At 47.1% G+C, this 27,032-nt stretch overlaps 1 protein-coding gene across 1 annotated transcript in view; it reads right to left on the bottom strand.

Annotated features, from left to right (window-relative positions):
- Positions 1-27,032, bottom strand: part of LOC140429126 (probable ATP-dependent RNA helicase DDX60) — a 205,073-nt gene that overhangs the window by 144,312 nt on the left and 33,729 nt on the right. The window contains exons 2-6 of the mRNA XM_072515726.1: positions 25,777-25,846; positions 18,234-18,423; positions 14,648-15,001; positions 9,204-9,320; positions 4,457-4,621 (exon numbers count right to left, since the gene is read on the bottom strand). Of these exons, the coding sequence (XP_072371827.1) occupies positions 4,457-4,621; positions 9,204-9,320; positions 14,648-15,001; positions 18,234-18,423; positions 25,777-25,846 (896 nt within the window). The remainder of the gene's footprint in view (positions 1-4,456; positions 4,622-9,203; positions 9,321-14,647; positions 15,002-18,233; positions 18,424-25,776; positions 25,847-27,032) is intronic.

The raw sequence follows: 27,032 nt of genomic DNA on the forward strand, positions 1-27,032 counted from the left end.
CCTTTCTGGTGGTCACCCATTTCTCTGCCTGCACCTTGGGTGTGACCACATTTACATACGATCTATGACGCTTTCCGCCACCTGCATGCTCCTAAGTGCATCCAATTGCTGCTCCAACCGAACCATGCGGTCTGTGAGGAGCTCCAGTTGGGTGCACTTTCTGCAGATGAAGCCATCTGGGACACTGGAAGCCTCCCGGACCTGCCACATCTCACAGTCAGAGCACAGCACCCCTCTAACTGACATTGCGTCAATTAATTAAAATTTGTCTTTTTTTTTTTTAAATACTTTTTTTTTTTAATTTCAAAGTTACTGTCAACTATCTGTTTCCTAGCACTAGATTTCTAATAGAAATGCGATAGCTAACTATAATACTCTCCGATCTCTGGCTTAGATATCCTCTAAATTATAATTAAGTTATTATGTTTAATTAGTTCCCAAATACTCAAATTTTTTTTAAATTTAGGTTAGAATCCCAACCAGCCACTCTGGCCACAGCTTTTCTGTGATGTCACTTTAGTTTCCCCCGACACACACAATTTGAAAAAAGGTATAAAAGTAAAAATCACTTACTTACCTTCTTAGTGTCTGAGATGTTCTCAGGTTCTCTCGCTGACAGAGACTGCTCCTCCACCTCCGATCCTTGACCTGCACAATGCTAATAATATAATAATATAATATGGCACTTACCTTACACCAATGGGTCTTATTATTAGGTTAGAGGAGGAGGGCGGGTGGGAGACACTACACTACACGATTAATGAGGTGGGAGGGGGCCTTGCTCGGTTGGTTGGGGAAGTGAGCAGTAAGCTCAGGACAGGGTCAGCGGGTGTGGCAGGTCTGCTGGGATAATGGGCTGAATAACAGGAATATGGAGCAGGGGTGAATAAATAAAATCGAATTGTGGACCAACCGTGATGTCATTAAACAGTGGAACAGGCTCGAGGGTCTGAATGGACTAATCCTTTTCCTGCTTTCCGACATTCCTGATTGGAATCATGCTTAAGAGGGTGGGAAAATAAGACATTCCGTTACGACCCCTCCGGCCTTTGTTCTGGGTCTCGCTGCAGCTTCAGCCCGTGCTCGGTTCCCATTCCAAATTGTGAGTGTTTTGGATAGTATCATTCACGCTTCCGCTGGTTTCCTGCGTTGGCTTCCTTCACGCGATGAACTCAGAAAACGAGGAAAAGAAAACTTACGTTTAGCGTAGGATTTGGAGTTTCCGCCTGACCTGAGCTTAATCGGGACAGAATCAAACAAAGGCATGTTGACTTGTGTGGAAATTTAAATGTAAGCAATTTTCACCCATAACCACATTTGTGCCTGGGTTTCCACGAGCATGCTGGTTGAAAATTCCATTGCGGTTCTGGAGGGGAGTGGCGGGAACAGTATCTAAGGTGGTGAAAGCCCGGGTCAGGCCAAGCTGGGGGCTAGCACTATTTGGAGTAGTGGACAAGCCGGGAGTGCAGGAGGCGAAAGAGGCCGGAATTCTGGCCTTTGCATCCCTAGTAGCCCGGCGAAGGATCTTGCTAATGTGGAAGGAGGCGAAGCCCCCCAGCGTGGAGGCCTGGATAAATGATATGGCTGGGTTAATCAAGTTGGAAAGGATAAAGTTTGCTTTGAGAGGGTCTGCGCAGGGGTTCTACAGGCGGTGGCAACCGTTCCTAGACCATCTCGCGGAGCGTTAGAGGAAGGTCGGACAGCAGCAACAGCAACCCGGGGGGGGGGGGGGGGGCGACAGCGGTTGAGGGGGGGGGGAGGGGAGGGGGAGGGGGGGGAAGGGGGGGTTTTCTGGGGGGCATTTGAGCAAGAAAACACATGGTAGGATCCGGAAACTGACATGCACGGGGAGAATCCACTGTACAAAGTTTTGTATCTTATTGACTTGCCATGTTCATGTCTTGCCACGCGAGTTCTTTTTTCTTTTTTTCGTTACGGGGGGGGGTTTGTTTGTAAGGTAGAAAATATTGTTATTGAAAAATTCTTAATAAAAACATATTTAAAGAAAAAAGAAGAAACTTCCATTGCTCTATCCCCCAACCGGCTTGCAATGTGCCAATATGTTGACTGAGTCCATTCAGTGGCGGGGTGGTGTGGGGGTGAGGGGGGGAAGGTGTTTCATGTGCGTACATGTTGCCTTCTGGTTCTGAGATGCTGCCAATGATCACACTTTAGGAAGATAACAAAGAACAAAGAAAAGTACAGCACAGGAACAGGCCCTTCAGCCCTCCAAGCCCGTGCCGACCATGCTGCCCGTCTAAACTAAAATCTTCCGGGGTCCGTATCCCTCTATTCCCATCCTATTCATGTATTTGTCAAGATGCCCCTTAAATGTCACTATCGTCTCTGCTTCCACCACCTCCTCCGGCAGCACGATCCAGGCACCCACTACCCTCTGTGTAAAAAACTTGCCTCGTACATCTCCTCTAAACCTTGCCTCTTGCACCTTAAACCTATACCCCCTAGTAATTGATCTCTCTACCCTGGGGAAAAGCCTCTGACTATCCACTCTGTCTATGCCCCTCATAATTTTGTAGACCTCTATCAGGTAGCCCCTCAACCTCCGTCGTTCCAGTGAGAAGAAACCGAGTTTATTCAACCGCTCCTTATAGCTAATGTCCTCCATACCAGGCAAGATCTGAGCTCTTTCTGCTTAATATTGTTATGCTGCCTTGTACAAATGGAAGGTCCAGACTGACTTGGTCCTGCTGGACGTCACATGAGTCTCGAGTGTAGCCGTGAAATGTGGCCCCCTGGAACACTTACACGACACACATAATTCCTAGCCTGAACAGTTCCTTGCTATTTACAGATATTTACAGGCAATACTTGCATTGTGCCCAACGTCCAGAAGGCAGAGAGTGGGGATAAAGGGGTCTTTTACAGGATGGCAGTCGGTGACTAGTGGTGTGCCTCAGGGATCTGTGCTGGGAACACAACTTTTTACAATATACATTAATGATCTGGAAGAAGGTACTGAAGGCACTGTTGCTAAGTTTGCAGATGATACAAATATCTGTAGAGGGACAGGTAATATTGAGGAAGCAAGGGGGCTGCAGAAGGATTTGGACAAGCTAGGAGAATGGGCAGTGAAGTGGCAAATGAAATACAATGTGGAAAAGTGTGAGGTTATGCACTTTGGAAGGAGGAATTTAGGCATAGACTATTTTCTAAATGGGAACATGCTTAGGAAATCAGAAGTACAAAGGGACTTAGGAGTCCTTGTTCACGATTTTCTTAAGGTTAATGTGCAGGTTCAGTCGGCAGTTAAGAAGGCAAATGCAATGTTAGCATTCATGTCAAGAGGGCTAGAATACAAGACCAGGGATGTACTTTTGAGGCTGTATGAGGCTCTGGTCAGACCCCATTTGGAGTATTGTGAGCAGTTTTGGGCCCCATATCTAAGGGAGGATGTGCTGGCCTTGGAAAGGGTCCAGAGGAGGTTCACAAGAATGATCCCTGGAATGAAGAGCTTGTCGTATGAGGAACGATTGAGGACTCTGGGTCTGTACTCGTTGGGAGTTTAGAAGGATGGGAGAGGATCTTATTGAAACTTACAGGATACTGCATAGCCTGGATAGAGGGGCCGTGGAGAGGATGTTTCCACTTGTGGGAAAAACTAGAACCAGAGGACACCACCTCAGACTAAAGGGACGATCCTTTAAAACAGAGATGAGGAGGAGTTTCTTCAGCCAGAGGGTGGTGAATATGTGGAATTCTTTGCCGCAGAAGGCTGTGGAGGCCAGTCACTGAGTGTCTTTAAGACAGAGATAGATATGTTCTTGATTAATAAGGGGATCGGGGTTATGGGGAGAAGGCAGGAGGATGGGAATGAGAAAAATATCAGCCATGATTGAATGGCGGAGCAGACTCGATGGGCCGAGTGGCCTAATTCTGCTCCTATGTCTTATGGTCTTATGGTCCCGGGTGCACAGGCACCTGAGGTCACATGATTCCAGTGTTCGCCACCTGATCAGCAGGCAATTGATTCCATTGACCAGAGTCTTTCACTACTGCTGCTACAAGGATTGCTTTAAATTCAGTCAATTGATCTGCCCTGGGTATACGACTTGTGACCAGCGGGCAAACAAAGGTTCTGTCTGCTATGTTTGTTCATGGAAGAGCGCAATGATCAGCAATCAATTGAAGCCAATTAAAAATGTAAAAGGTGAGCATTAAAACTAATAATCGGTTTGCCCTGTTGAAAGCATTGAAAAATGGCTAATTTCTGGGAGATTCTATTCCAGTCACAACCGTTGCCTGATTCTGCTGACACATGGTAGATTTGACATCCCCGTGTACGCTGATACATTAACATGGCAGCTTCAGCGTGCCTTGCCAATACAGCCGGTACGTCCAGCGTTCCTAGACTCAGTTTGCTGAATGAGATCCCAAGTGGGACCTCCACACCTGGGGCACACATCCCTTAGCCAGGGGGAGGGAAAGGGAAAGTTACCTCTTTGTTTTCTGTCTTTTCTCCTCTTTCAGCTGCAGTTTGCGCCATTGTCATCTCGTAGGCGTAAACGTTCAGAGCCGCAGAGCAGGTCACAACGCACACAATGCTGCTGACGTCTGATCCCTTGGGCCACAAATCCTTCAGTTTTGAGTAGCTGCGGTTAATCTGAAAGAATTAGAGCACCGCTGTCTGTGTAAGAGAGAACGGTCTATTGCTTAATTAATAGATCAGCGAATGTGGCCGCAGGGAAACAGAGCAGACACCTCGTTAAGCCCGCTTTTTACAACACGAGCTGCCCAGTCCACAGCCATTTATATTCCGGGTTTTTGGGCAATAATCTAGAAACAAAGGGCTGGATTCTACCGGATTGTGGGATTGTCCTGCGAGGGAAGATTGCGGAGGCTGAGCCTGTGTGGTGAACGTATTATGGGAACCATTCACCACTGTACTACATTGTATCACGCTGTTGCCCGTGTGGGCTCCACCTATGGACCATTGTACTGTACTACACTGATTGTATCATGTTGGTGCCCTTATGGGCTCCACCCCCTTGAGGGGAGGTATAAAGAGCAGCTGCCCTGTAGGCATCTCTCATTGCCGAGCAGTCACAGGCAGGCACTGTTCTAGTTGATTAAAGCCACTGTTCACGTCGATGCTCTGTCTCGTGTGAACTGATGGTCGCATCAGTCTGTATTCCCTAGAAAGGGTTAGAAGAATGAGAGGTGATCTCGCTGAAGGGTAGAACACTCTTCCAGGGCTCGATTGGGTAGAGATGCAGAAAGAATATTTACCTTGGCTGCACACAGCGTCAGAATGAGGGGCAGTCCATTGAGATCTGAGATGAGGAGGAATTTCTTCACTCAGCGAATCTTTGGAATTCTCAGCCCCGGAGGGCTGTGGAAGCACAGTCATTGAGCATGTTCAAAGCAAAGAGGGCTTGATTTCTAGATAATAAAGATATCACGGGAGATGGGGATGATGTGGAAAGATGGCATTGAGGTAGAAGGTTAGCCATGATCTAGTTGAATGGGAGAGCAGGCTCGAGGGGCAGAAAGGCCTACTCCTTCTCCTATTTCCCACATTCCCATATTCTTTCTATAAATCACAAAGAAAAATCATCTGCTCATTCTTGATTGCTGTTTGTGGGATCTTGCTGTGTGCAAATTAGTTGCCACATTTCCTCATTACAGCAGTGACCACGCATCAAAAAGGCGTTTCATAGACTCATAGAATTCCTCCAGTGCAGAAGGAGGCCATTCGGCCCTTTGAGTCTGCACCGACCGTCTGAAGGAGCACCCTACCTAAGCTCACTTCCCCGCCCCATCCCCGTAACCTAACTTGTACATTCCTGGACACTAAGGGCAGTTTAGCATGGCCAATCCACCGAACCTGCACATCTTTAGGCCGTGGGAGGAAACCGGAGCACCCGGAGGAAACCCACACAGACATGGGGAGAGAGTGCAAACTCCACACAGACGCAGTCACTCGAGTCCGGAATCGAACCGGGGTCCCTGGCGCTGTGAAGCAGCAGTGCTAACCAACGTGCCGCCCGATGAAGCAGCAGTGTTAGCCACTGTTTCATTGTCCCCAAATCATTTTGGGGAAGCATGCCACACGAAATGAGGCCACTCAGCCCCTTGTGTCTGTGCTTGCTCTTTGAAGAGCTTCCCAATTAGTCCCAACTGCTTGCTCAATTCCACACGGCCCTGCTAATTTTAACCCTGTTGGAATGTTTGTCCAATTCACTTGTGAAAGTAACTTTTGGATTTGCCCCTGATAGAAATCTACTTTATTATAGGAAATAAAGGTTTAAGGGAAGAAATGATTTAGTGACAATTTACTATTAAAAATCATATATTAAGCCATGACAGCAGAAAATGCTGAGAGCATGGGAAAGATCTGATAAGGAAATCAGTTCTCAAACTGACTATCCACGTTGCAGAATAGACCCATTGTCATCATTACTGGGCAAACATCCCAGGTCTGGAGAATATGGTGGGAAACAGGTGGTCCAATCACACCAAATTATAGAAACATAGGGAAGTTTTCCCATGCCATATTATCTCTTAAAACGTGATAGACAGACATTTCAGTCAATTAGATGAAGAATCATTATTTTAACCCAATCACAGTCAGAAAGGGGACAGAGCCTAAAAAAGATTATGATTTCTTTAAGAGACTGGGAGAAAACTTTTGCGCTCTCTCTGAATTCATCTTTAACCTAACCTTTGAAACCTATTTCTACTTTGTTTTGCAAACAGCTATTTATTTTTGTTTCGTTTTTGTATTGTGCATTTTGATCTGAAGAAATTACCTCAAACTGAATTGTATCTTGAATTCAACTTAACCATCTGTATTTGTGTTGGACAAACAACTTTTTAGATTCTGTATTTGTATAAAATTTGACTTGATCAATAGACTTTGAAACTGACATAAATAAAGATATACTTGACTTCACCCAAGAAGCTCAGTCTCATAAGAACTAGGAGCAGGAGTAGGCCATCTGGCCCCTCGAGCCTGCTCCGCCATTCAATGAGATCATGGCTGATCTTTTGTGGACTCAGCTCCACTTTCCGGCCCGAACACCATCACCCTTAATCTCTCTATTCTTCAAAAAACTATCTATCGTTATCTTAAAAACATTTAATGAAGGAGCCTCAACTGCTTCACTGGGCAAGGAATTACATAGATTCACAACCCTTTGGGTGAAGAAGTTCCTCCTAAATTCAGTCCTCAGTCTCGAGTTCTGTAAGATTGATATATAGTGCGGCGACACATAAATATATTAACAAAATACAGACCCATCAGCCCTCCTGCCTGCCTCTCAGGTAGCGTATCCCAGACTGCAGCAACCCAATGCTTAAAAATATTCTAAGCTCTGGTACTTTTTTGTCTGTTGTCTTCAATCTGCGTCCTCTGGATACTCTTGTCAATGACACAACAAACGGAGAAGGTGGGTTCACCAGTATGACTGTGAGGATCATTTCCCTCTGGGAGGTCCAGGTCATCTTTTCCATAGTATTCCATTGAATTCTTTTTGCAATTAATTTTACAGCGGATTTCAAATGCAATCATTTCATTGATAGATGTCAATATTCTTCATCCTCTTGAAACCTTGATTAGCATTCCGCTTAACTTCTCAGCTCCAGTGAACACATCCCCAACCTTCTCAAGTCGCTGTCTACAAGTGATGTAACCAGCCTGGCAGGTAAAGGGAAACCAGTAGTTGAAGCATAGTTAGATTTGAACGTTTGTGGATGGGGTGCCAATCAAGTGGGGCTGCTCTGTCCTAGATGGCGTTGAGCTTCTTGAGTGTCGTTGGAGCTGCACTCATCCAGGCAAGTGGGGAGTATTCCATTACTGCCCTGACTTGTGCATTGTGGACAGGCATGGGGGTGTGAGTTGGGGGTGGTGGCGAGGGTCAGGATGTGAGTTACTCAGCACAGGATTTCTAGCTTTTGGGCCGTTCTTGTAGCTACGGTCTGGTCCAGTTTAGTTTCCAGTCCATGGTAACCACCAGGATGTTGATTCAGTGATGATAATCCCATTGAATGTCAAGGGGCAATGCGGAGAAATTCATTCATTCCATCGGGACCAGGCTGCTTAGATGGCAAACTGATTCGTGCCCGGCATGAATCTGGGGTTTGATTCTCCGATTGGCGACGACGAAATCTCGTTCGGCGATCGACCGGAGAATCCCCATTTACGTCGGGATTACCGGCAGAACAATCGCCAAAACGGCATTATCGGGGAGTACACCGCCGTAGTTGGGGGGAGCCGTTCCGCTGGCAGGGAGGGCTTCGGCGGGGACTGGGGGGACTAGTGCTCTGGGGTGGCGAGGCTGGTTACAGGGGGGCAGGCCGGGGCCCCGCACGGCCGGCGCATGCTGCTCGGCACGACCGCCGCCTTGCGCATGCGCAGCTACGGACCCAACCATTCTCTGGGTGTATCCGCAGGTTAAGCCGGGGGCTTTACGCAACGCGGCTGCTAGCCCCCCCCCCCACCAGACGGAGCATCGGCATGGGGGCGGCGCTGACCATCTGGCCAGAAGACCAGACAGATCCTGCAGATATAGCCGCAGAATCGGAGAATCCAGCCCCTCGACTTGGGCTTTTTCCGCTATTTAGCCAGCGCGCCCAGTGTAAAAAGGAGGCCATTCGGCCCATTTAGTCTGCACTGACCCTTTGAATGAGGACCCTACCCATGTCCACAACGTCCTACCCCATAACCATGTAACCTAACCTGCACATCCCTGGACACTGAGGGGCAATTTAGCATGGCCAATCCACCTAACCTGCACATCTTTGGACTGTGGGAGGAAACCCACACAGATACGGGGAGAACCTGCAGACTCCGCATAGACAATGACCCAAGGCCCACTGTGAGACAGCAGTGCTAACCACTGAGTCACCGTGCCGCTCTTTGGGGTCCTGAGCTCAGGCGGTTTTGCGCAGTACCTCTTCTGGCCACTGCAGTGATGTTGCTGGAGGGACTGGAGACCTACCAGTCAATTAGCTCTCCGAAGCGAGATTTCCTCCTGAATGAGGGGTGGATATCCCGCCCCATGCCAATCAATGCTTGTTGGAGCGTAAAATGGCAGCGGGGCAGAGTTGGTGGGAATGTGCTCCCTGCCATTCCTCAGGGGCCAAGCCAACCGAAGAATCCAGGCACATGCAAACAATATTTATAAAGAGATCTAATTTTCCGGTTTCATTGACTTCCACAGCCGACTAGAACGTGATCTTACCTCACTTTGCATTCTCTTCACCAGTTCTTCCTTGTGTCCTGTATAAAACACGTGATCGTAAATCTTGGGTGCCAGGTTCACCAGATGTTCGTGGATGCATTTTAAATCTGCTTTATTCTTCATTGTTTGGGAGGAAAGCAGAAAATTCAGAGATGGTTATGAGATGGAAAAAAAAAACACTTTCATTCACTCTAAGAAAATTTAGTCAATGGAGTGACTGACAAGTTGACGGCGGAGGAGGAAGAGCTCAGTTAGCCCTTTGAGCCTGTTCCACCATCCGGTTAAGTCATGATTAATCCATATTTTAACTCAAACTCCCTGCCTTGGTTCTGTAGCCCTTGACCTGAACAGAAAATATTGAGTCACCCTGGCCAACATTTATTGCACATTTATCAGCATCAGCGAGGGATTTGTTAAAACCCACGTTCAGGTCACACAACCAAATAACCATGTACCTCAGCCAAAACCTAGAACATAGAACATAGAACGTTACAGCACAGAACAGGCCCTTCGGCCCTCGATGTTGTGCTGAACATTGTCCGAAACCAAGATCAAGCTACCCCACTCCCTGTCATTTTGGTGTGCTCCACGTGCCCATCCAATAACCGCTTGAAAGTTCCTAAAGTGTCCGACTCCACTATCACAGCAGGCAGTCCATTCCACACCCTAACCACTCTCTGTGTAAAGAACCTACCTCGGACATCCCTCCTATATCTCCCATCCCGAACCTTATAGTTATGCCCCCCTTGTAACAGCTACATCCACCCGATGAAATCGTCTCTAACCGTCCACTCTATCTATCCCCCTCATCATCTTATAAACCTCTATTAAGTTGCCTCTCATCCTCCTCCGCTCCAAGGAGAAAAGTCCTAGCTCCCTCAACCTTTCCTCATAAGACCTATCCTCCAAACCAGGCAGCACCTTGGTAAATCTCCTTTGCACCCTTTCCAATGCTTCCACATCCTTCCTATAGTGAGGTGACCAGAACTGCATACAATGCTCCAAATGTGGTCTCACCAGTGTCATGTATAGTTGTAGCATAACCCTGCGGCTCTTAAACTCAAGCCCCCTGTTAATAAACGCTTTGTTTCATCCCAACCAATCTGACAGCCCCGGTGCCATTTTACACTCTAACAAGCATTGATTGACATGAGGCGGAATTTCCACCCCTCATTCGGGAGGAAATCTCGCTTCGGAGAGCTAATTGACCGGTAGGTCTCCAGTCCCTCCGGCAACAGCACTGCGGTAGCCAGAAGAGGTGCTGCACAAGACCCTCTGAGCTCAGTTCCCGGGATACGGAGATAAAGGTCATTGTCAGGGGTCTGGGCAGGGAGGCTTGTGAGGGTGATGATCGGGTGCTCTTGGGTTAGGTGCAGTTTGCTCAATACCATCGCATCAGTTTGTAGTTGCGACCCTCAGGCGAGCCCCAGAAAGTTTGATGGGGGGGGAGGGGGTGGAAGGAGGGGCATGGAAAAAGAGAATGAAATTGGGGATGTGTTGGTGGAGGTGAGGATGTGAGTGATTGTGGGGTGGGGGAGGGGGGTGAGACGTGATCTTGTGCTGCAGCAGCAACCCTCAGCCGTCCTCTTCCTGATTCCATAGCAAACCTCTTTGCTGGTGCTCGTTTGCATGGCTGCCTACCCACTGAGACAGCCTAGCTACACAGGCATTAGTCCCCCCTCCACAACTTCTCCAAGGGGCTTAGTGCCAATTTTCAAAACTTGAGTTCAATTTTTAAGAAGCTGGAAGTTAAAAGATGATGTCCTGAAAAAAGATAATTGCCGTGAAGATGTGCGATCATCATAAAACCCAACTGGATTTTTAATCAGTATGGGAATCAAGGATTATAGCACTGATTCCTTCCTTTACCAGTAAAGCTACATCACCTTCTTTACCTCTCTGTCTATCCTCCCAAAATGCTGCGTACTCTTGTATATTCAATTCCCAGACTTGGTCTCCTTGTAACCATGTCTCAGTAATCGCCACCAAATCATACCCCCTTGTCTCTATTTGCACTGTTAGATCATTAATTTTGTACCGAATTCTTTGTGAATTCAGACACAAAGACTTTAAGTTTCTTCTATTATCAAATTTTCCTCCCCTTGTCTGATTCCTTGGTGCAATATGACGTCCACACGTTCTGCCCCTTCCTTTTATTTTCTGGTAACAATGCACCTCATCATTAACCTGCACCCCTACCTTCTCCTTTAACTTTCCATTACAAGTGAGCCCTCCCCTGCCCCACCACTTAATTTAATCAGTATTGATTAAAGATGGCACGACAGTACTGGAGAGAGAGGATGTTTCAGAAGTGTCAAGGACAGAATCTCTCTGGCTAGAAATAAGGAATGAAAAAGAGGCAGTAACACTGATCGGTGTAGTGAAACTAATGGGAGGGATGTAGAGAAACAAATTTGCAAGTTAATTAATTAATCAATTTGGGTGAAGCCAACTTTGATGGGATGAGACTGCACCTGAATTGAGTGAGTTGGTATCAAAAGTTGGCAGAAATGATGGCGGCTGAACAACGGGTCACCTTCAAAGAGATAGCATTGCCGGCAATGTCATAGAAACATAGAAAATAGGAGCAGAAGGAGGTCCTTCGGCCCTTCGAGCCTGCTTCACCATTCATTATGATCATGGCTGATCATCCAACTAAATAGCCGAAACCCATCTTCCCCCATATCCTTTGATCCACTTAGCCCCAAGTGCGATATCTAACTGCTTCTTGAAAACATACAATGTTTTTGGCCTCAACTCTTCCTGTGGTAACAAATTCCACAGGCTCGCCACTCTCGGGGAGCAGAAATTTCCACTCATCTCTGTCCCAAATGGTCGATCCCGTATCCTCAGACTGTGGCCCCAAGGTTGACCAGGGCAATGCTGTTGATGCAGTGTACATGGATGTTCAGAAGGCATTTAATACAGTGCCACACAACAGACTGGTGAACAGAATTCTCACTCATGGAATTAAAGGGAAAGTAGGCACTTTGAAAAGTTGTCTGAGGGACTGGAAACAGAGGGTAGCACTGGAGGTTTGTCCTGGAGTTTGCCGGGGTCAGTGTTGGGTCCCTGCTCTTTCTGATATATATTTCTGACCTAGACTGTGGTGTTTAGGACATGGGGCGGGAATCTCCGACCCCCTGCCGGGTCGGAGAATTGCCGGGGGGCGGTGTGAATCCCGCTCCCGCCGGCCGCCGAATTCTCCGGCGTCGGAAATTCAGCGGGGGCGGGAATCGCACCACGCCGGTCGGCGGCCCCCCCCCCCCCCCCCCGGCGATTCTCCGGCCCGCGATGGGCCGATGTCCCGCTGCTGCCATGCCAGTCCCGCCGGCGTGAATCAAACCACCTACCTTACCGACGGGACTGGCGGCGCGGGCAGGCTCCGGGGTCCTGGGGGGGGCGCGGTGCGATCTGGCCCCGTGGGGTGCCCCCACGGTGGCCTGGCCTGCGATCAGGGCCCACCGATCCGTGGGGGGCCTGTGCTGTGGGGGCACTCTTTCCCCTCCGCCTCGGCCATAGCCTCCGCGATGGCCGATGCAGAAGTGACCCCCCCCCCCCCTGCGCATGCGCGGGGATGACGTCAGCAGCCGCTGACGCTCCCGCACATGCGCGAACTTCCGATGGCCGGCGGAGACCCTTCGGCCCCGGCTGGTGTGGTGCCAAAGGCCTTTCCCGCCGGCCGGCGCCGCGCCAACCACTCCGGCGCGGGCCTAGCCCCTCAAGGTGAGGACTTGGCCCCTAAAGGTGCGGAGAAATCCGCACCTTTGGGGCGGCCCGACGCCGGAGTGGTTCCCGCCACTCCAACCCGCCGGGACCCCCCGCCCCGCAAGGTAGGGGAGAATCCCGGCCATGGTTTCACATTTACAGATGATATGAAGATTGGAAATGTTGTCAGCTATGATAAGGATAGTTGAACTTCAAAGTGACATAGGCATGTTGGTGGATTGGGCAGACAAGTGGCAGATGAAGTTCAATGCAGGGAAGTGAGAGGTGATTAATTTTGGCAGGACGAATCTGGAGAGACAGAATAAAATAAAGGGAGAACTTTAAAGGAGGTGCAGGAGCCTCGGTGTACATGTACATAAGTTAATGAAGATGGCAGGGGGCATTCAGAGAGCAATTAATAAAACATATAGTATCTCAGGATTTATTAATAGGGCACTGGGTACAAGAGTAAGCAGGTCATATTGAACTTGTATTAGACACTAGTGAGGTCTCACGTGGAGTATTGTGTCCAATTCTGGGTGCTGTATTTGAGGAAGGATGTGAAGACATTGGAGAGAGTATGGAGGAGATTCACAAGAATGATTCCAGGGATAAACAACTGTAGCTGTGAGGATAGACTGGAGAGGTTGGGTCTTGGAGGAAAGAAGGCTGAGAGGAGACTTGACAGAGGTGTTCAAGATCCTGAGGGGTATGGACAGGGGAAATTGTGAGAATGTGCTCCCTCTCAGGAGAGCATCAAGAATTGAAGGTAGAGGTTTAATATAGTTGGGAAAAAGAGTCAAAGTGATATGAGGAGAACTATTTTCACCCAGAGGGTGGTTGGAGTCTAGAACAAACATCCTGAGAAGGTGGTGGAGGAAGGTTCAATCAAGGTAGTCAAAAGGGAACTGGATTGCTATCTGAAAGGAGAGAATGTGCAAGGTTACAGGGACAAGGCAGGGAAGTGGGATTAGGTAGAATACTCTTTCAGAGTGTCAGTGCAGTCTTGATGGGCTGAATGGCCTCCTTCTGCACTGTAAAGATTCTGTGAGTGCTTCACGGAAGCATTTTCCGACAAAATGCGTCACCAAGCCACATGAAGCGATATTAAGGTCAGATGGTCCACTGTTTCGTCAAAGAGGTGGGTTTTAGCAAGTGTCTTAAAGGAGGAAAGAGGGAGATAGGGAGGGAGGGAGGACATTTCAGAGCTTTGGAGGCAACTGAAGACTCAGCCAACGAAAGTTGAGCAATTAACATCAGGGATGGACAATAATAATAATTGCTTATTGTGACAAGTGAGCTTCAATGAAGTCACTGTGAAAAGTCCCTAGTCGCCACATTCTGACGCCTGTTCGGGGAGGCCGGCACGGGAATTGAACCCGCGCTGCTGGCCTCGTTCTGCATTACAAGCCAGCTGTTTAGCCCACGATGCTAAACCAGCCCCCGATGAGGCCGGAATTAGATGAGTTTACGGAGATTACGGAAATAGGGCAGGGAGAGGGTGGGGGTGTGGGGGACAAGGCCTTGGAGGGATTTGAATACCAGGATTTGAGTTTTAAAAGTGAGCTAAATAACATACTGATCAACAGATATTAGATAGCTCAACAAAAGATAAAGTTATGACAAATAGGCAGACAAACAGATGGATATCAGATTTGACTAGTTATTTATCCAAGAACTCTACCATGACTGACAGAAAGAAAGATAAAAATATTTTTGCAGCAATTCTCTTTTACCTTCTGAAATGTTGAAACAATGGAAGGCTTGCTGCAGGTGTGATACCCATATACTCGGAGAATATCCTGGGTCATTCCGGATGCCAGGACAACGTTTATTCTGTGTCCCAGTGTGTGAAGCATCAAGATGTGGAATATTCCGGTGGCACGATGCCTTCTACGTGTGGGAAAAGCTTTGTCGGAGATCACTAGAAAATAGGGGTGGTTCTCATCTAAGAAGTCCTTCCATTTTGGATCAAAGCAGTTGGAGAACTCTGTGTGGACTGGGACCTTTGTGTTGTGCTGAAGGTGGACAATCAGTGCGGTCCGCATTGAGAGGTGAAGGCAACTTTGGTTCCATATGCATTCAGCGTCCTGTGAAGAAAACATGGACAAATCAAGATTAAATTAAGAGAATGTTAGTTCGCAGGTTGTCCGTGAGACCCCTATCATCCACCATTCCACAGAGGACTTCCCTCTTCAGGGGCTGGTTTAGCACAGGGCTAAATCGCCGGCTCCGAAAGTAGACCAAAGCAGGCCAGCAGCACGGTTCAATTCCCGTACCAGCCTCCCCGAACAGGCGCCGGAATGTGGCGACTAGGGGCTTTTCACAGTAACTTCACTTGAAGCCTACTTGTGACAATAAGCGATTTTCATTTCATTTTCATTTCAATTCTGAAGGAAATTGGTGGATTATAGAGACTTGAGTATTGCTGGGGGGAAAAAAGAGACATGCTGTCAAAGATTTCCGTCTCATACTCAACAGGACACACGCAAGAATGCCAAATTTCAAAGGGAGCAACAATCTATACTGCATGAGAAAAGGGTGCTGATTGGTTGGTGGGTCAGCTCTGATTGGTCAAGATGTTTGCATAGAGATTGCTCGAGGGAATTATAGTCCAGCCCCACTTTGCTTAATTCATGAAAGGTGAAAGGGCAGCACGGTAGCACAGTGGTTAGCACAGTTGCTTCACAGCTCCAGGGTCCCAGGTTCGATTCCTGGCTCAGGTCACTGTCTGTGCGGAGTCTGCACGTTATCCCCGTGTCTGCGTGAGTTTCCCCCAGGTGCTCTGGTTTCCTCCCACAGCCCAAAGACATACAGGTTAGGTGGATTGGCCATGCTAAATTGCCCTTAGTGCCCAAAAAGGTTACTGGGTTACGGGGATAGGTTGGAAGTGTGGGCTTAAGTGGGTCGGTGCAGACTCGATGGGCTAAATGGGCTGCCCACTTAACCAGCCCCTGAAGAGGGAAGTCCTAAGTGGAATGGTGGATGATAGGGGTCGGTGCAGACTCGATGGGCTGCACTGTAAATTCTATGATTCTATGCCTGGACATGTTCCTTTTGCCTGCAGAGGACAGGTTCCTGCATATGGCTATATGTAGTTTAAAGCAATTATTGGTGAACCACATTGCAAGCTCGTACTCTTAAATTGGTTGTTGGTGTCATTTCTAGCACACTGGGCATTGTTATAATGGAGACATATAAGGTGTGATATATCGAGAGGATATAAAAGGATCAAAAGAACCACGCTTTTATTTTGACAACTCAAACAGCACATAGTTGCGTTAAATCTCAGGAAGATAATTGGAATGAGGAGAACTGAGATCTATAGAACCATTAGAAACTGGAGAAGGTAATTCAGACCCTCTGACTTGCTTCATCAATCATATCGATCATGACTCCATTTACCCATCTTTCTTCCGTATCCTTTGATCTGCTTCTACAATAATTATTTATCAATCTCAGTATTGGAAGGTCCCTCTGCCCCTCAGCATTCACAGCCTTTTTGAACGAGATAGTTCCAAATTACCACTGCCATTTGTGTGAAAAGGTGCCCCCTGATTTCCCTCCGAAATGTCCCAGCTCTAATTTTAAGACTGTGCCTTCGTGTTCATGATTCCCCTACTAGAGGTAATAGTTTCTCTCTATCAACTCTATCACATCTTTTTAACATGCTAAACACCTCAATCAGGTCAGCCCCTCATTCTCCTAAACTCAAAAGAGTAAAAGCCATGATGATGCAACGTGTCTTCGAAACTGTCTCAGCCTAAGTGAAGCCAGGATAAGATCTGGAACGCACTCCCTGATCGTGTGGTGGGAGCCAGTTCATTCAAGGCATTTACGGGGGAATCAGATGGACATCTGAAAAAGTAGAATGTGCAGGGTTATGAGGAGAAGGTGGGGGGAAGGCACGAGGTGCATGGCTCAGTCAGAGAGCCGGCGCAGACATGATGGGCCGAATGGCCTCCTTCAGTGCTGCAACAGCTAAGAACAAAGAACAAGACCAAAGAACAACAAAGTACAACAAAAAAAAGAACAAAGAACAAATAACAAAGAACAAGGAACAATAAAGGACAAAGAACAAGGAACAACAAAGAACAAGAGCAAGAAGGACAAAGAAGAACAAAAAACAGGAGCAACTAAGAACTAAGATCAACAAAGAACAAAAACAAAGAACAAAGGACAAAGAAGAACAAAAAAGAACAAAGGCCAAAGAACAACTGAGAACAAAGAAGAGCAAAGAACAAAGAACAATAAAGCACAGGATCAGACCCTTCGGCGCTCCAAGCCTATACCAGTCATGATACCACCCTTGGCCAAAACCCTCAGCACTTCCTAGTGCCATATTCCTCTATACCCATCCTATCCATGTATTTGTTGAGATTGCTTTTGAACGCCATTTGAACGTTGTGTCATTCTGTGCTGCCCTTCAAAGACAAATACATTCTTCTGAGGTGAGGTGGCTGAAACCTTTATAAGCTGCAATTTTGAAGAAAGTTTGCAGGGCCATCAGGAGAGAGCAAGCAATGTGGGTCTAATTGGCCAGTTCTATCAAAAGCTGGCACAGGCATGATAGACAGAATGGCCTTCTGTTTTATGTGACTATCATTCTGTGCTTCGAAGTGCATTTTCTTCACATGGTTCTCCAAGCTTTCCCCATCCTTATATGTACCCTTCAGGTACCATGTTCTAATAATCAGAATAATAATAATCTTTATTATTGTCACAAGTAGGCTTACATTAACACTGCAATGAAGTTACTGTGAAAATCCCCTAGTCGCCACATTCCGGCACCTGTTCGGGTACACTGAGGGAGAATTCAGAATGTCCAATTCACCTAACAAGCACGTCTTTCGGGACTTGTGGGAGGAAACCGGAGCACCCGGAGGAAACCCACGCAGACATGGGGAGAACGTGCAGACTCCGCACAGACAGTGACCCAAGCTAGGAAGCGAACCCGGGACCCTGTCGCTGTGAAGCAACAGTATTAACCACTGTGCTATCACGCCGCCCTGTAAAGAGGGCTTTGGTGACCATCGAATGGTCCATAATCATCCTCGGAAAAGTGCTGCAATACAGTTGAGTAGGAAGCTCTCCCTGTCCCACCTGCCACCAGGATTGGAATAATTCCAGGTTGATATTCAACCTGTTTAAGCTACAATATGAACACACCTTCCTAGTTACCAAGTCTGGGAGCGGGACTTAAAACCAGAACTTCTGGCCGAGAGATAGGATATCACCACTGCACCACCAACCGCTCTGCTTTTTGTACCTATATATGTTTATACAACTATTAAAGTGATGGAAGGTGAGGTTCATCCTTACCGTAAAGAATGCAATGACGTACTTTGCCTTTTTTTGCGTCAAGTCGAACAAAAAACTCTCCACCAGATAAAAAAAGTGGAGCTGCTGCCCGGGGTCGAGGGACGCCTCGTGAATGTACGTCATCATTAAAGAGTCACCGTCAATAACAAAGAACTCAGATTCCACAAAGTCACGGAGTAAGCTCACCTTCCTGTTCACCAGAAAGAAAGCGGATCGTTAAACCGATTGAGTCAGTTCAAAACATGGAGGGAAAACGATCTGCACCACCCCCGTCTATAAACACCCGTAGCCCATCCTCACATTGCCCCAGCCATAGAAACACAGCACCATACACGTCAGAAGGAGGCCATTTGGCCCGTTAAGCCTATGATGACTCTTTCCAGGAGCGACGCACGCTCCCCATGTTCCACGCTATTGCATTCCTTCACCAGGACACATTCCGCATCGACTCGCTGTGGAGGAAAATATTTATTTTTTCAGATCTTCAGCATGTGTTCAGAAGAAGGACAAACCTGTGGCTGAGCATTACCTGGGTCTCTGGATTACTAGTCCAGTGAGAACACCACTGCAGCGGCCCATTAGTTCTAGATTCTCCCACAGGAAGAAACCTCATCTCCACAACCACCCTGTCAAGACCCCAAAGCATCTTATATGCTTTTATCAAGTCACCTCTTACTCTTCTAAACTCCGGTAGATACATGCCTAGCCTGTCTAACCTTTCTTCACAAAACAACCCTCCCATTCCAGGTATTCTAGTAAACCTTCTCTGAACTCCATCTAACGCATTTACATCTTTCCTTAAATAAGGAGACCAATATTGTACACTCTACTCCAGATGTGGCATCACCAATGTCCTGTACAACTGAAACCTCCCGACGTTTTTAATCACTTCCCCTCGCAATAAATGATAACATCCTATTAGCTTTCCGAATTATTGCTATAATTGTACACTAGCTTTCCAATGTATACTAGCTTTCCAATGTATACTAGCTTTCCAATGTATACTAGCTTTCCAATGTATACTCGCCTCCCAATGCCAGAGGGTTTGGCGACCCTCCAGTTGTATCTGGGAGTCCGCTCCAAGTGTTGATGGTTATGAGTGTAAGGCAAAGTTTCCTAATGTCGGTCGCAATTTAAGTTTGTTTTCTATTTTCAATCTAAAACCCTTTGATCAAAAGTGTAGTTTGAACAAATTTTCCAGATTTACTCGTTGCATCAGGTTACAGTTTAATATATTGCTGCGAGACCACCTCGCGAGCATTCTCCTCTACACCGGAAAAGCCAAGGTCCTCAAGGTTTTCCTTACAACTTAAACACCAGGAAGTTGAGGATCCAGCTCCGTGGCTTTCCTCTGCTCCGCCTCCAAGGCAGAGCATTTCCGTCGTTGGTGACCAGAGGTGGACTCAGTGTTTACTGCGCGATCTTGTGCAGTGTGACGTCTTCTGGATTGTGTTCCACTGTGACTTAGTATTCTTCGGCATTCCAATGGCATCACTGATTGTGGGTCTTCCTGGGTTCCACAGGTTGAGCGCAGAGTCTGCTAAGGTGGCTAAGTATTTCATAACTGTAGCAGCAGCGGTATCATTCCTGGTGTTGCTCCTTTTTTCATTCACTGCCCTTGATTTTTTCCTTTGCATGTCTTAAACTTCATCATCATTATTCAGTCAAGTTAGGTATTTTCTTCATCTTAAACATAGAAACAAAGAGAATAAGAGCAGGAGTAGGCCACCTGGTTCTTGCTGCCTGCTCCGCCATTCAATATGGTCATGGCCGATCCTCTATCTCAACACCACACTCCCGCGCTCTCCCCGTAATCCTTGACACCTTTAGAATCTACAAATCGTGTGCCAGGCTCAGCCTGATACAATTTAAGGTGGTCCACAGAGCGCACTTGACGGGGGCGAGGTTGAGTAGGTTTTTTGGGGTAGAGGACAGATGTGGAAGGTGCTCAGGGAGCCCGGCGAACCATGTCCATATGTTTTGGTCATGCCCGGCACTGGAGGGGTTCTGGAGAGGAGTGGCGGGAGCAATATCTCAGGTGGTGAAAGTCCGGGTCAAGCCAAGCTGGGGGCTAGCTATATTTGGAGTAGTGGACGAACCGGGAGTGCAGGGGGCGAAAGAGGCCGGCATTCTGGCCTTTGCGTCCCTAGTAGCCCGGCGAAGGATCTTGCTAATGTGGAAGAAGACGAAGCCCACCAGCCTGGAGGCCTGGATAAATGATATGGCTGGGTTCATAAAGTTGGAGAGGATTGAGTTCGCCTTGAGAGGGTCTGCGCAGGGGTTCTACAGGCGGTGGCAACCGTTCCTAGACTATCTCGCGGAGCGTTAGAGGAAGGTCGGTCAGCAGCAGCAGCAACCTTGGGGAGGGGGGGGAGGGGCGGAGGGGAAAGGGGGGACTGCCTGGAAGGGTGGATGAGCAAGAGATAACATGAAGGGTTGGGGAAACTGGCACGTACCGGTGAGGGCCAGTGTACAAAGCTGTGTAAATATATCATTTTGCCATGTATATATCTTGCTCTGCGCGATTTCTCGGTTTTTTTTGTTACGAGGGGGGGGGGGGTTATTGTTTGTAAGGGAGAAAAATTGTGTTAAAAAACTTTAATAAATATATTTTCTTTTAAAAGAATCTACAAATCTATTTCCTTATTTTTGTGAGGGCCACGAAGAATCCAGCATGAGTTTTAAGGATACAAAGAAATAACATTTATTTACAATAACATATATATACAACAGCAGCAGCAACCTCGCTTGCTGCTTACTCCTTCCTGCTGGTTCCAAACTGGCCAGCTTTATTTAACAGGGAGTCTGCTAATGATTTCTTCGCCCCCCTCATTGGGGAAGCTCATACTCCCGCAGGATTGTGGGATTGTCATTAGTCCCCAGCCAATGGTCAGCAGGCAGGTTATAACACTTCTTAAATATATTCAGTGATTTGGTTCTTGTACAACAATCATGCCATCCCGGGAATCAGTCTGGTGAACATTACCTGCACTCCCTTTATGGCAAATTTATCTTTTCTTCCCAACACCTCACCCTCTTCTCATGGCACCTTCTCATCCAAGCGTAGAAGGTCTAACAATCTCTTCCTTTCTCACCATCTCAGGCCCTAAACACTCTTCACAAGTGAGGCAGCGCTTCACGTGCACCTCCTTCAATCTAGTCTATTGCATTTGATGCTCCCAGTGCGGTCTACTATACATTGGAGAGCCTAAACGCAGACTGGGTGATTGCTTTGCAGAACACCTTGATCCGTCCGCAAGCAGGACCCAGACCTTCCTATCGCCATTTCAACTCAACGTCCTACTCTCACGTCCACATGTCCGCCCTTGGCCTGTTGCAATGTTCCAGTGAAGCCCAGTGCAAACTGGACGAACAGCATCTCATCTCCCAATTAGGCACATCACAGTCTTCTGGACTAAACACTGATCTCAACAACTTCAGACTGTGAACTCTCTCTCCTCCACCTTCACCCTATTTTTATTTCTATCAATTTATTTTAGTTCCTTCCATTGATCTGTTTTTCCAATGTTCCCCCCCTCCCCCTACTCTACTTGGGCCAATTGTTCCTAGTTGCCCTTTGACACACTGCTCAACTTTGTTCTGCCGTTCACACATTCTAATCTCTTTATGTGCCACTATCAGCTCCCTTTTCAGTCTTAATCACCTCCATTTACATTCCTTTTATCTTGCCCTCGACATCGTTGTCCATCTCCACATTACACTGGCTCCCTATCCAGCCCCACCACTCCACCCCCCACCCCCACTGCAGTATAAACCTTACCCCTTTTCCAGTTCACTCCAGCTTTGACAGAGTCACCCAGACTCAAAACGTCAGCTCCCTTCTCTCTCCACAGATGCTGTCAGACCTGCTGAGATTGTCCAGCGTTTTCTATTTTTGTTTCCGATTCCAGCATCCGCATTAATTTGCTTCTATCTTTTCTCAGGTCAGGAGAACACATCTGCACACAGTGCTCCATGTATGGTTTCACCAGGGCCCTGTACAGCTGCAGTAAGACATCCTTGCTCCTGCACTCAAATCCTCTTGCAATGAAGGCCAACGTAGCATTTTCCTTCCTAACTGATTGCTGTCCATGCAGGCTTGCTTTCCATGACTGGTGTACCAGGACACGCAGGTCACTTTGCATGTCAACGTTTCTCAAACTATCACCATTTATATATCACCTTGCCTTTGTTTCTCTGTCCGTAGGTGATGACTTCATATTTATCCACGTTATACTGCATCAGCCACGTACTTGTTCACTCTCTCAACTTGTCTAAATCATCTTGAAACATCTTAACATCCTCCTCACCTTTCCACCAAATCTCATGTCATCATAAAACTTGGAAATATTACTTTTGGTTCCCTCATCCAAACCATTGACTCATATTGTGAATAGCTGGGGCCCAACAATTGATCCCCTGCAGGACCCCAATAGTCACTGCCTGCCACTTCAAAAATGGCCCATTTATTACTGCTTTCTGTTTCCTGTATGCTCAGCAATCCATGTCAATATATTGCTGCCACTACCATGCTCTTTCATTTTGCACACTAACTTCTTATGAGGGACTTAACAAATTTTGAAAATCCAAATACCCCACATCGACTTGTTCACCCTCATCTAATCTACTGGTTACATCTTCAAAAAATTCCAGTAGTTTTGTCCAACAGGATTTTCCTTTCATATATCCAAGTTGGCTTTGTCTTATCCCGTTGATATTTTCTAAGTGTCCTGTTATCACATCCTTTACAATAAACTCCAGCATTTTCCCTACTCCTGAAGCTAGGCTAACCGGTCTGTAATTCCATGTTTGCTCCCACCCTTCTTTTTCAAATACCAGGGTTCCATTTGCCACCATCCAATCTGCCGGGAGTGTCCCAGAATCTGCAGAATTTTGGAAGAGGACAACCATCATTTCCATTGTTACCCTGACGACCTGTACCCTGGGATGTAAATTATGGGTTAATTCAGTCCCATTAATATCTCCGGCAATCATTTGTCGTAATACTAATTTCCCTCAATTCCTGCTTCTCACGTGACCCTGATTCCTCAGCATTTGTAGGAAGTCATTTGTGTTTTCCTCTGTGAAGGCGGAACTAAAGTAGTTAGAACAAAGAACAAAGAAAAGTACAGCACAGGAACATGCCCTTCGGCCCTCCAAGCCTGTGCCGACCATGTTACCCATCTAAACTAAAATCTTCTACTCTTCCTGGGTCCGTATCCCAGTTGTTTCATTGTTCTGTCTTCCCCTGTTCCCCTCTTTAATTTATCCTGTTTTGGACTGTAAGGGGCCTACATTTGTCTTCACTAATCTTGTTCTTTTTATATCCGTCGTCATTAATCCTCACACTGCCATTATCGCACTCCAACCTTGTGGCACATCGAAAATCACTAGTTTTAGTGTGACTACCATTTCGTAGTTTAAATTAATCTACTTTTAACCATTTTCCGCTGAAATTAATGATAAACCAGTGATATTGAAAGCCAGCCAGATGAGTTAAATACGCAGCCTTAATTGTGAGACAATAAAGAATAAGTGATTCATTAATAGGTAAGTTAGAAAAGCTGGAAATGTAATTTAAAAGGTTTACACCTTTTTATAATTATAAACATATAGCACTTGAATATTAATGCAGACTTTTATCTGGTTTAGCTCAGTGGGCTAGATAGCTGGTATGTGATGCAGAACATGGCCAACAGCACGGGTTCAATTCCCGTACCAGCTGACCTGAACAGGTGCTGGAATGTGGTGACGAGGGGCTTTTCACAGTAACTTCATACTTGTGACAATAAAAAAAAGTTATTATTATTCTTGATTAATCAGGGGATCAGGGGTTATGGGGAGAAGGCAGGAGAATAGGGATGAGAAAATATCAGCCATGATTGAATGGCGGAGCAGATTCGATGGGCCGAGTGGCCTAATTCTGCTCGTATGTTTTATGGCCTTATGGTCTAAAGTGCTAAGCGAATTGCATGTATCTCAGGCCACGGAATGAGGAGATCATTTTAAACTTGGCATGGAGGACTGAGTAGGCCTTTGACTAAGAGACCTAGCCGACCTCAAGATAAGAGACATAGCTTTAGAAAAAGAATCTTCATAATTTTGGGACAAGATCTAAAATTAGCTAAAAACCATTATTATTTCATTATTGGCAAGTTAAAGACCAATTGGCTATTTTTCCAACAATTGTCGAAGTGGGCTTTCAAATTGTAAGGTTAAGAAAGAGGTCTGAAGAAGACATTTAGGGTGCAAGCAGGCAGGCAAAGGCAGTGAGACAGAGAAAGGCAGAAAGAGATGCTCATAGAGATACGAACAGATGTAAAGAGAAACATGTGGGGAGCGAGGGGGAGAGAGAGATGTTTATGGAGCAGCGTTGAGAACTGTTTCCGATGTTTTTCGAAGTTGTCAATTTAGGACTTGCTCTGAGAACGGTGGTGAGAAATCTATTCAATTGCTAAAGTTAAACTTTCTCCTCTTACTGTTAATTACTGCTAATTGCTGTGTATCGTTGCTGTTTTTAATCTTTTGGATATGTTGTGTGGGATTCTCCGTTTCCCAACGGCGATGTCGCAATCGGCCGGTAAATCCACCCCAACGCCCAAATTGGGGCCGCCGCCGGTTTGATACCAGTCGGCCATGCTCCGCCACCTCAGAAGTGGCGTAATCACGTTACGCGCCGCACACTGTTGCAACGGCGTTTGCGCATCATCGGCAGGCCCTCCCATGATGCTCCGCCCCCAATGGGCCGAGTTCCTGAGCGCGCGGGCAACGTGTGGTTTGAGCGATCGGAAACCTGGCCTGGTGGCTGTGGACTGTGTCCAGCATCGCCACATTCGGCCGTGATCTGTGCCGCTGCCCGGGAGGGCTTCCGCGAGAACTGGGGTGTCTGGTGGGGGGTGGCCAGGGGTGGTCCTGTAGGGTCACGGATGGCGGGTCGGGTCCGCGCACGGCCGATGCCATGTTGTATGGTCCGACCGCTACAGGTCGTCGCCATGCACATGTGCGGCCAAGGACCCGGCCACTCTCCGGCCGTTTTCAGCGCGGAAGCCGGGAATTTCACCCGGCACCCCTGCTAGCCCCTCACTGGTCCCGGAGTCGGTGAGGGATCACCGCCAATTTGCAGGTCGTAAAACGGCCGCAAATTCTCCGTTTGAGCCGTCACTTAGCCGCTGAAGCGGAGAATCTAGCCCCTTATATTTTAACGGTTAATATACTTTGCGAATTCAATGAAAGTGTTCTTTCTTGTCATATGGTTAAGTCTCGAACACCATTTAGGCTTTACAATTGGGGAAGTTATTGCAAACAGCGAACCCCATAAATCTTAGTTCATACAAATAAATACAACATATAAACCCCACACTGCCATCAACACACACTCCAACCACACACTGCCATTAACAAGCAAAAGCACACACTTTCCAATCTTACCCTGCTCTGGAGTGCTATTGGTCCTCAGGACTCCCACTGCTGTGAAATCAACTTGCTTAACTGATCTTTAAGAAAGAATTGTGCGATCCAATTGGTTTAAATGATGTATACTTACTGGCTATGTGCACAGATGGAAGTCAAATACCACGACCACCAATACAAACTCCTCTGATGTTTTCTTGATCCTGCAAAACAATGTTAGAACAATGATACTTCTGTCTTCTGCACAATAGCGATGAGAAATAAGAGCCAACATTACTTCACAAATAAACACATAGAAAACTACACAATTTCCCCAGGTTGAAGTTTCCTGATCGCCTTTTCTGCATGTCCCTGATCGAAACAAATATGACACTGAGTCAGATGTGGAGGTATTAGAACAGATGTCTCAAATCTTTTTTTTTTAATAAACAATTTTAATGAGGTATTTTTGGCATTGCAAACAACAACAATATAAAAACAATGTACAAAGAACAAGAAACATAGTGCAATCACCGACTCCCATCCCGCCAAGACCCGCCTAATTGATCCCCTATTCTACACTATCCTAACCCTAGTGACCCTCTCAAGGCGAACTTAATCTTCTCGAGGCCGAGAAAGCTCGCCATGTCAGTCAGCCAGGTCTCCGACTTTGGGGGCTTTGAGTCCCTCCAAGCTAATAATATCCGTCTCCGGGATACCAGGGAAGCAAAGGCCAGAACATCTGCCTCTTTCTCCTCCTGGATTCCCGGGACTTCCGACACCCCAAAAATCGCCACCTGAAATGAAATGAAAATGAAAATCTCTTATTGTCACAAGTAGGCTTCGAATGAAGTTACTGTGAAAAGCCCCTAGTCGCCACATTCCGGCGCCTGTTCGGGGAGGCTGATACGGGAATTGAACCCGTGCTGCTGGCCTGCCCTGGTCTGCTTTAAAAGCCAGCTATTTAGCCCTGTGCTAAACAGCCCCTGGACTCATTGCCACCCTTGTTTTCAATTCTCTGGACATGACGTCCACAAACCCCGGCCAATATCCCCGAAGTTTTGGACACGTCCAGAACATGTGGACATGGTTCGCTGGTCCTCCCGCACATTTTGCACACCTGTCCTCCACCCCAAAGAATCTACGCATCCGGGCCACTGTCATGTGAGCCCTGTGGACCACCTTGAATTGGATCAAGCTGAGCCTGGCGCATGTAGCGGTTGAGTTGACTCTGCTCATCATGTCCGCCCATAAGCCGTCCTCCACCTCCCCCAAGCTCCTCCTCCCACTTACGTTTCAGCTCCTTCTCCTCCGCCCCCATTAGTTCTTTGTACATGTCCGAGACCCTCCCCTCTCCCACCCATCCCCGAGACACTACCCTACCCTGGATCCCCCTAGTGGCAGGAGTGG

Source organism: Scyliorhinus torazame, chromosome 9 (assembly GCF_047496885.1).
Source record: "Scyliorhinus torazame isolate Kashiwa2021f chromosome 9, sScyTor2.1, whole genome shotgun sequence".
Lineage (NCBI taxonomy): Eukaryota > Metazoa > Chordata > Chondrichthyes > Carcharhiniformes > Scyliorhinidae > Scyliorhinus > Scyliorhinus torazame.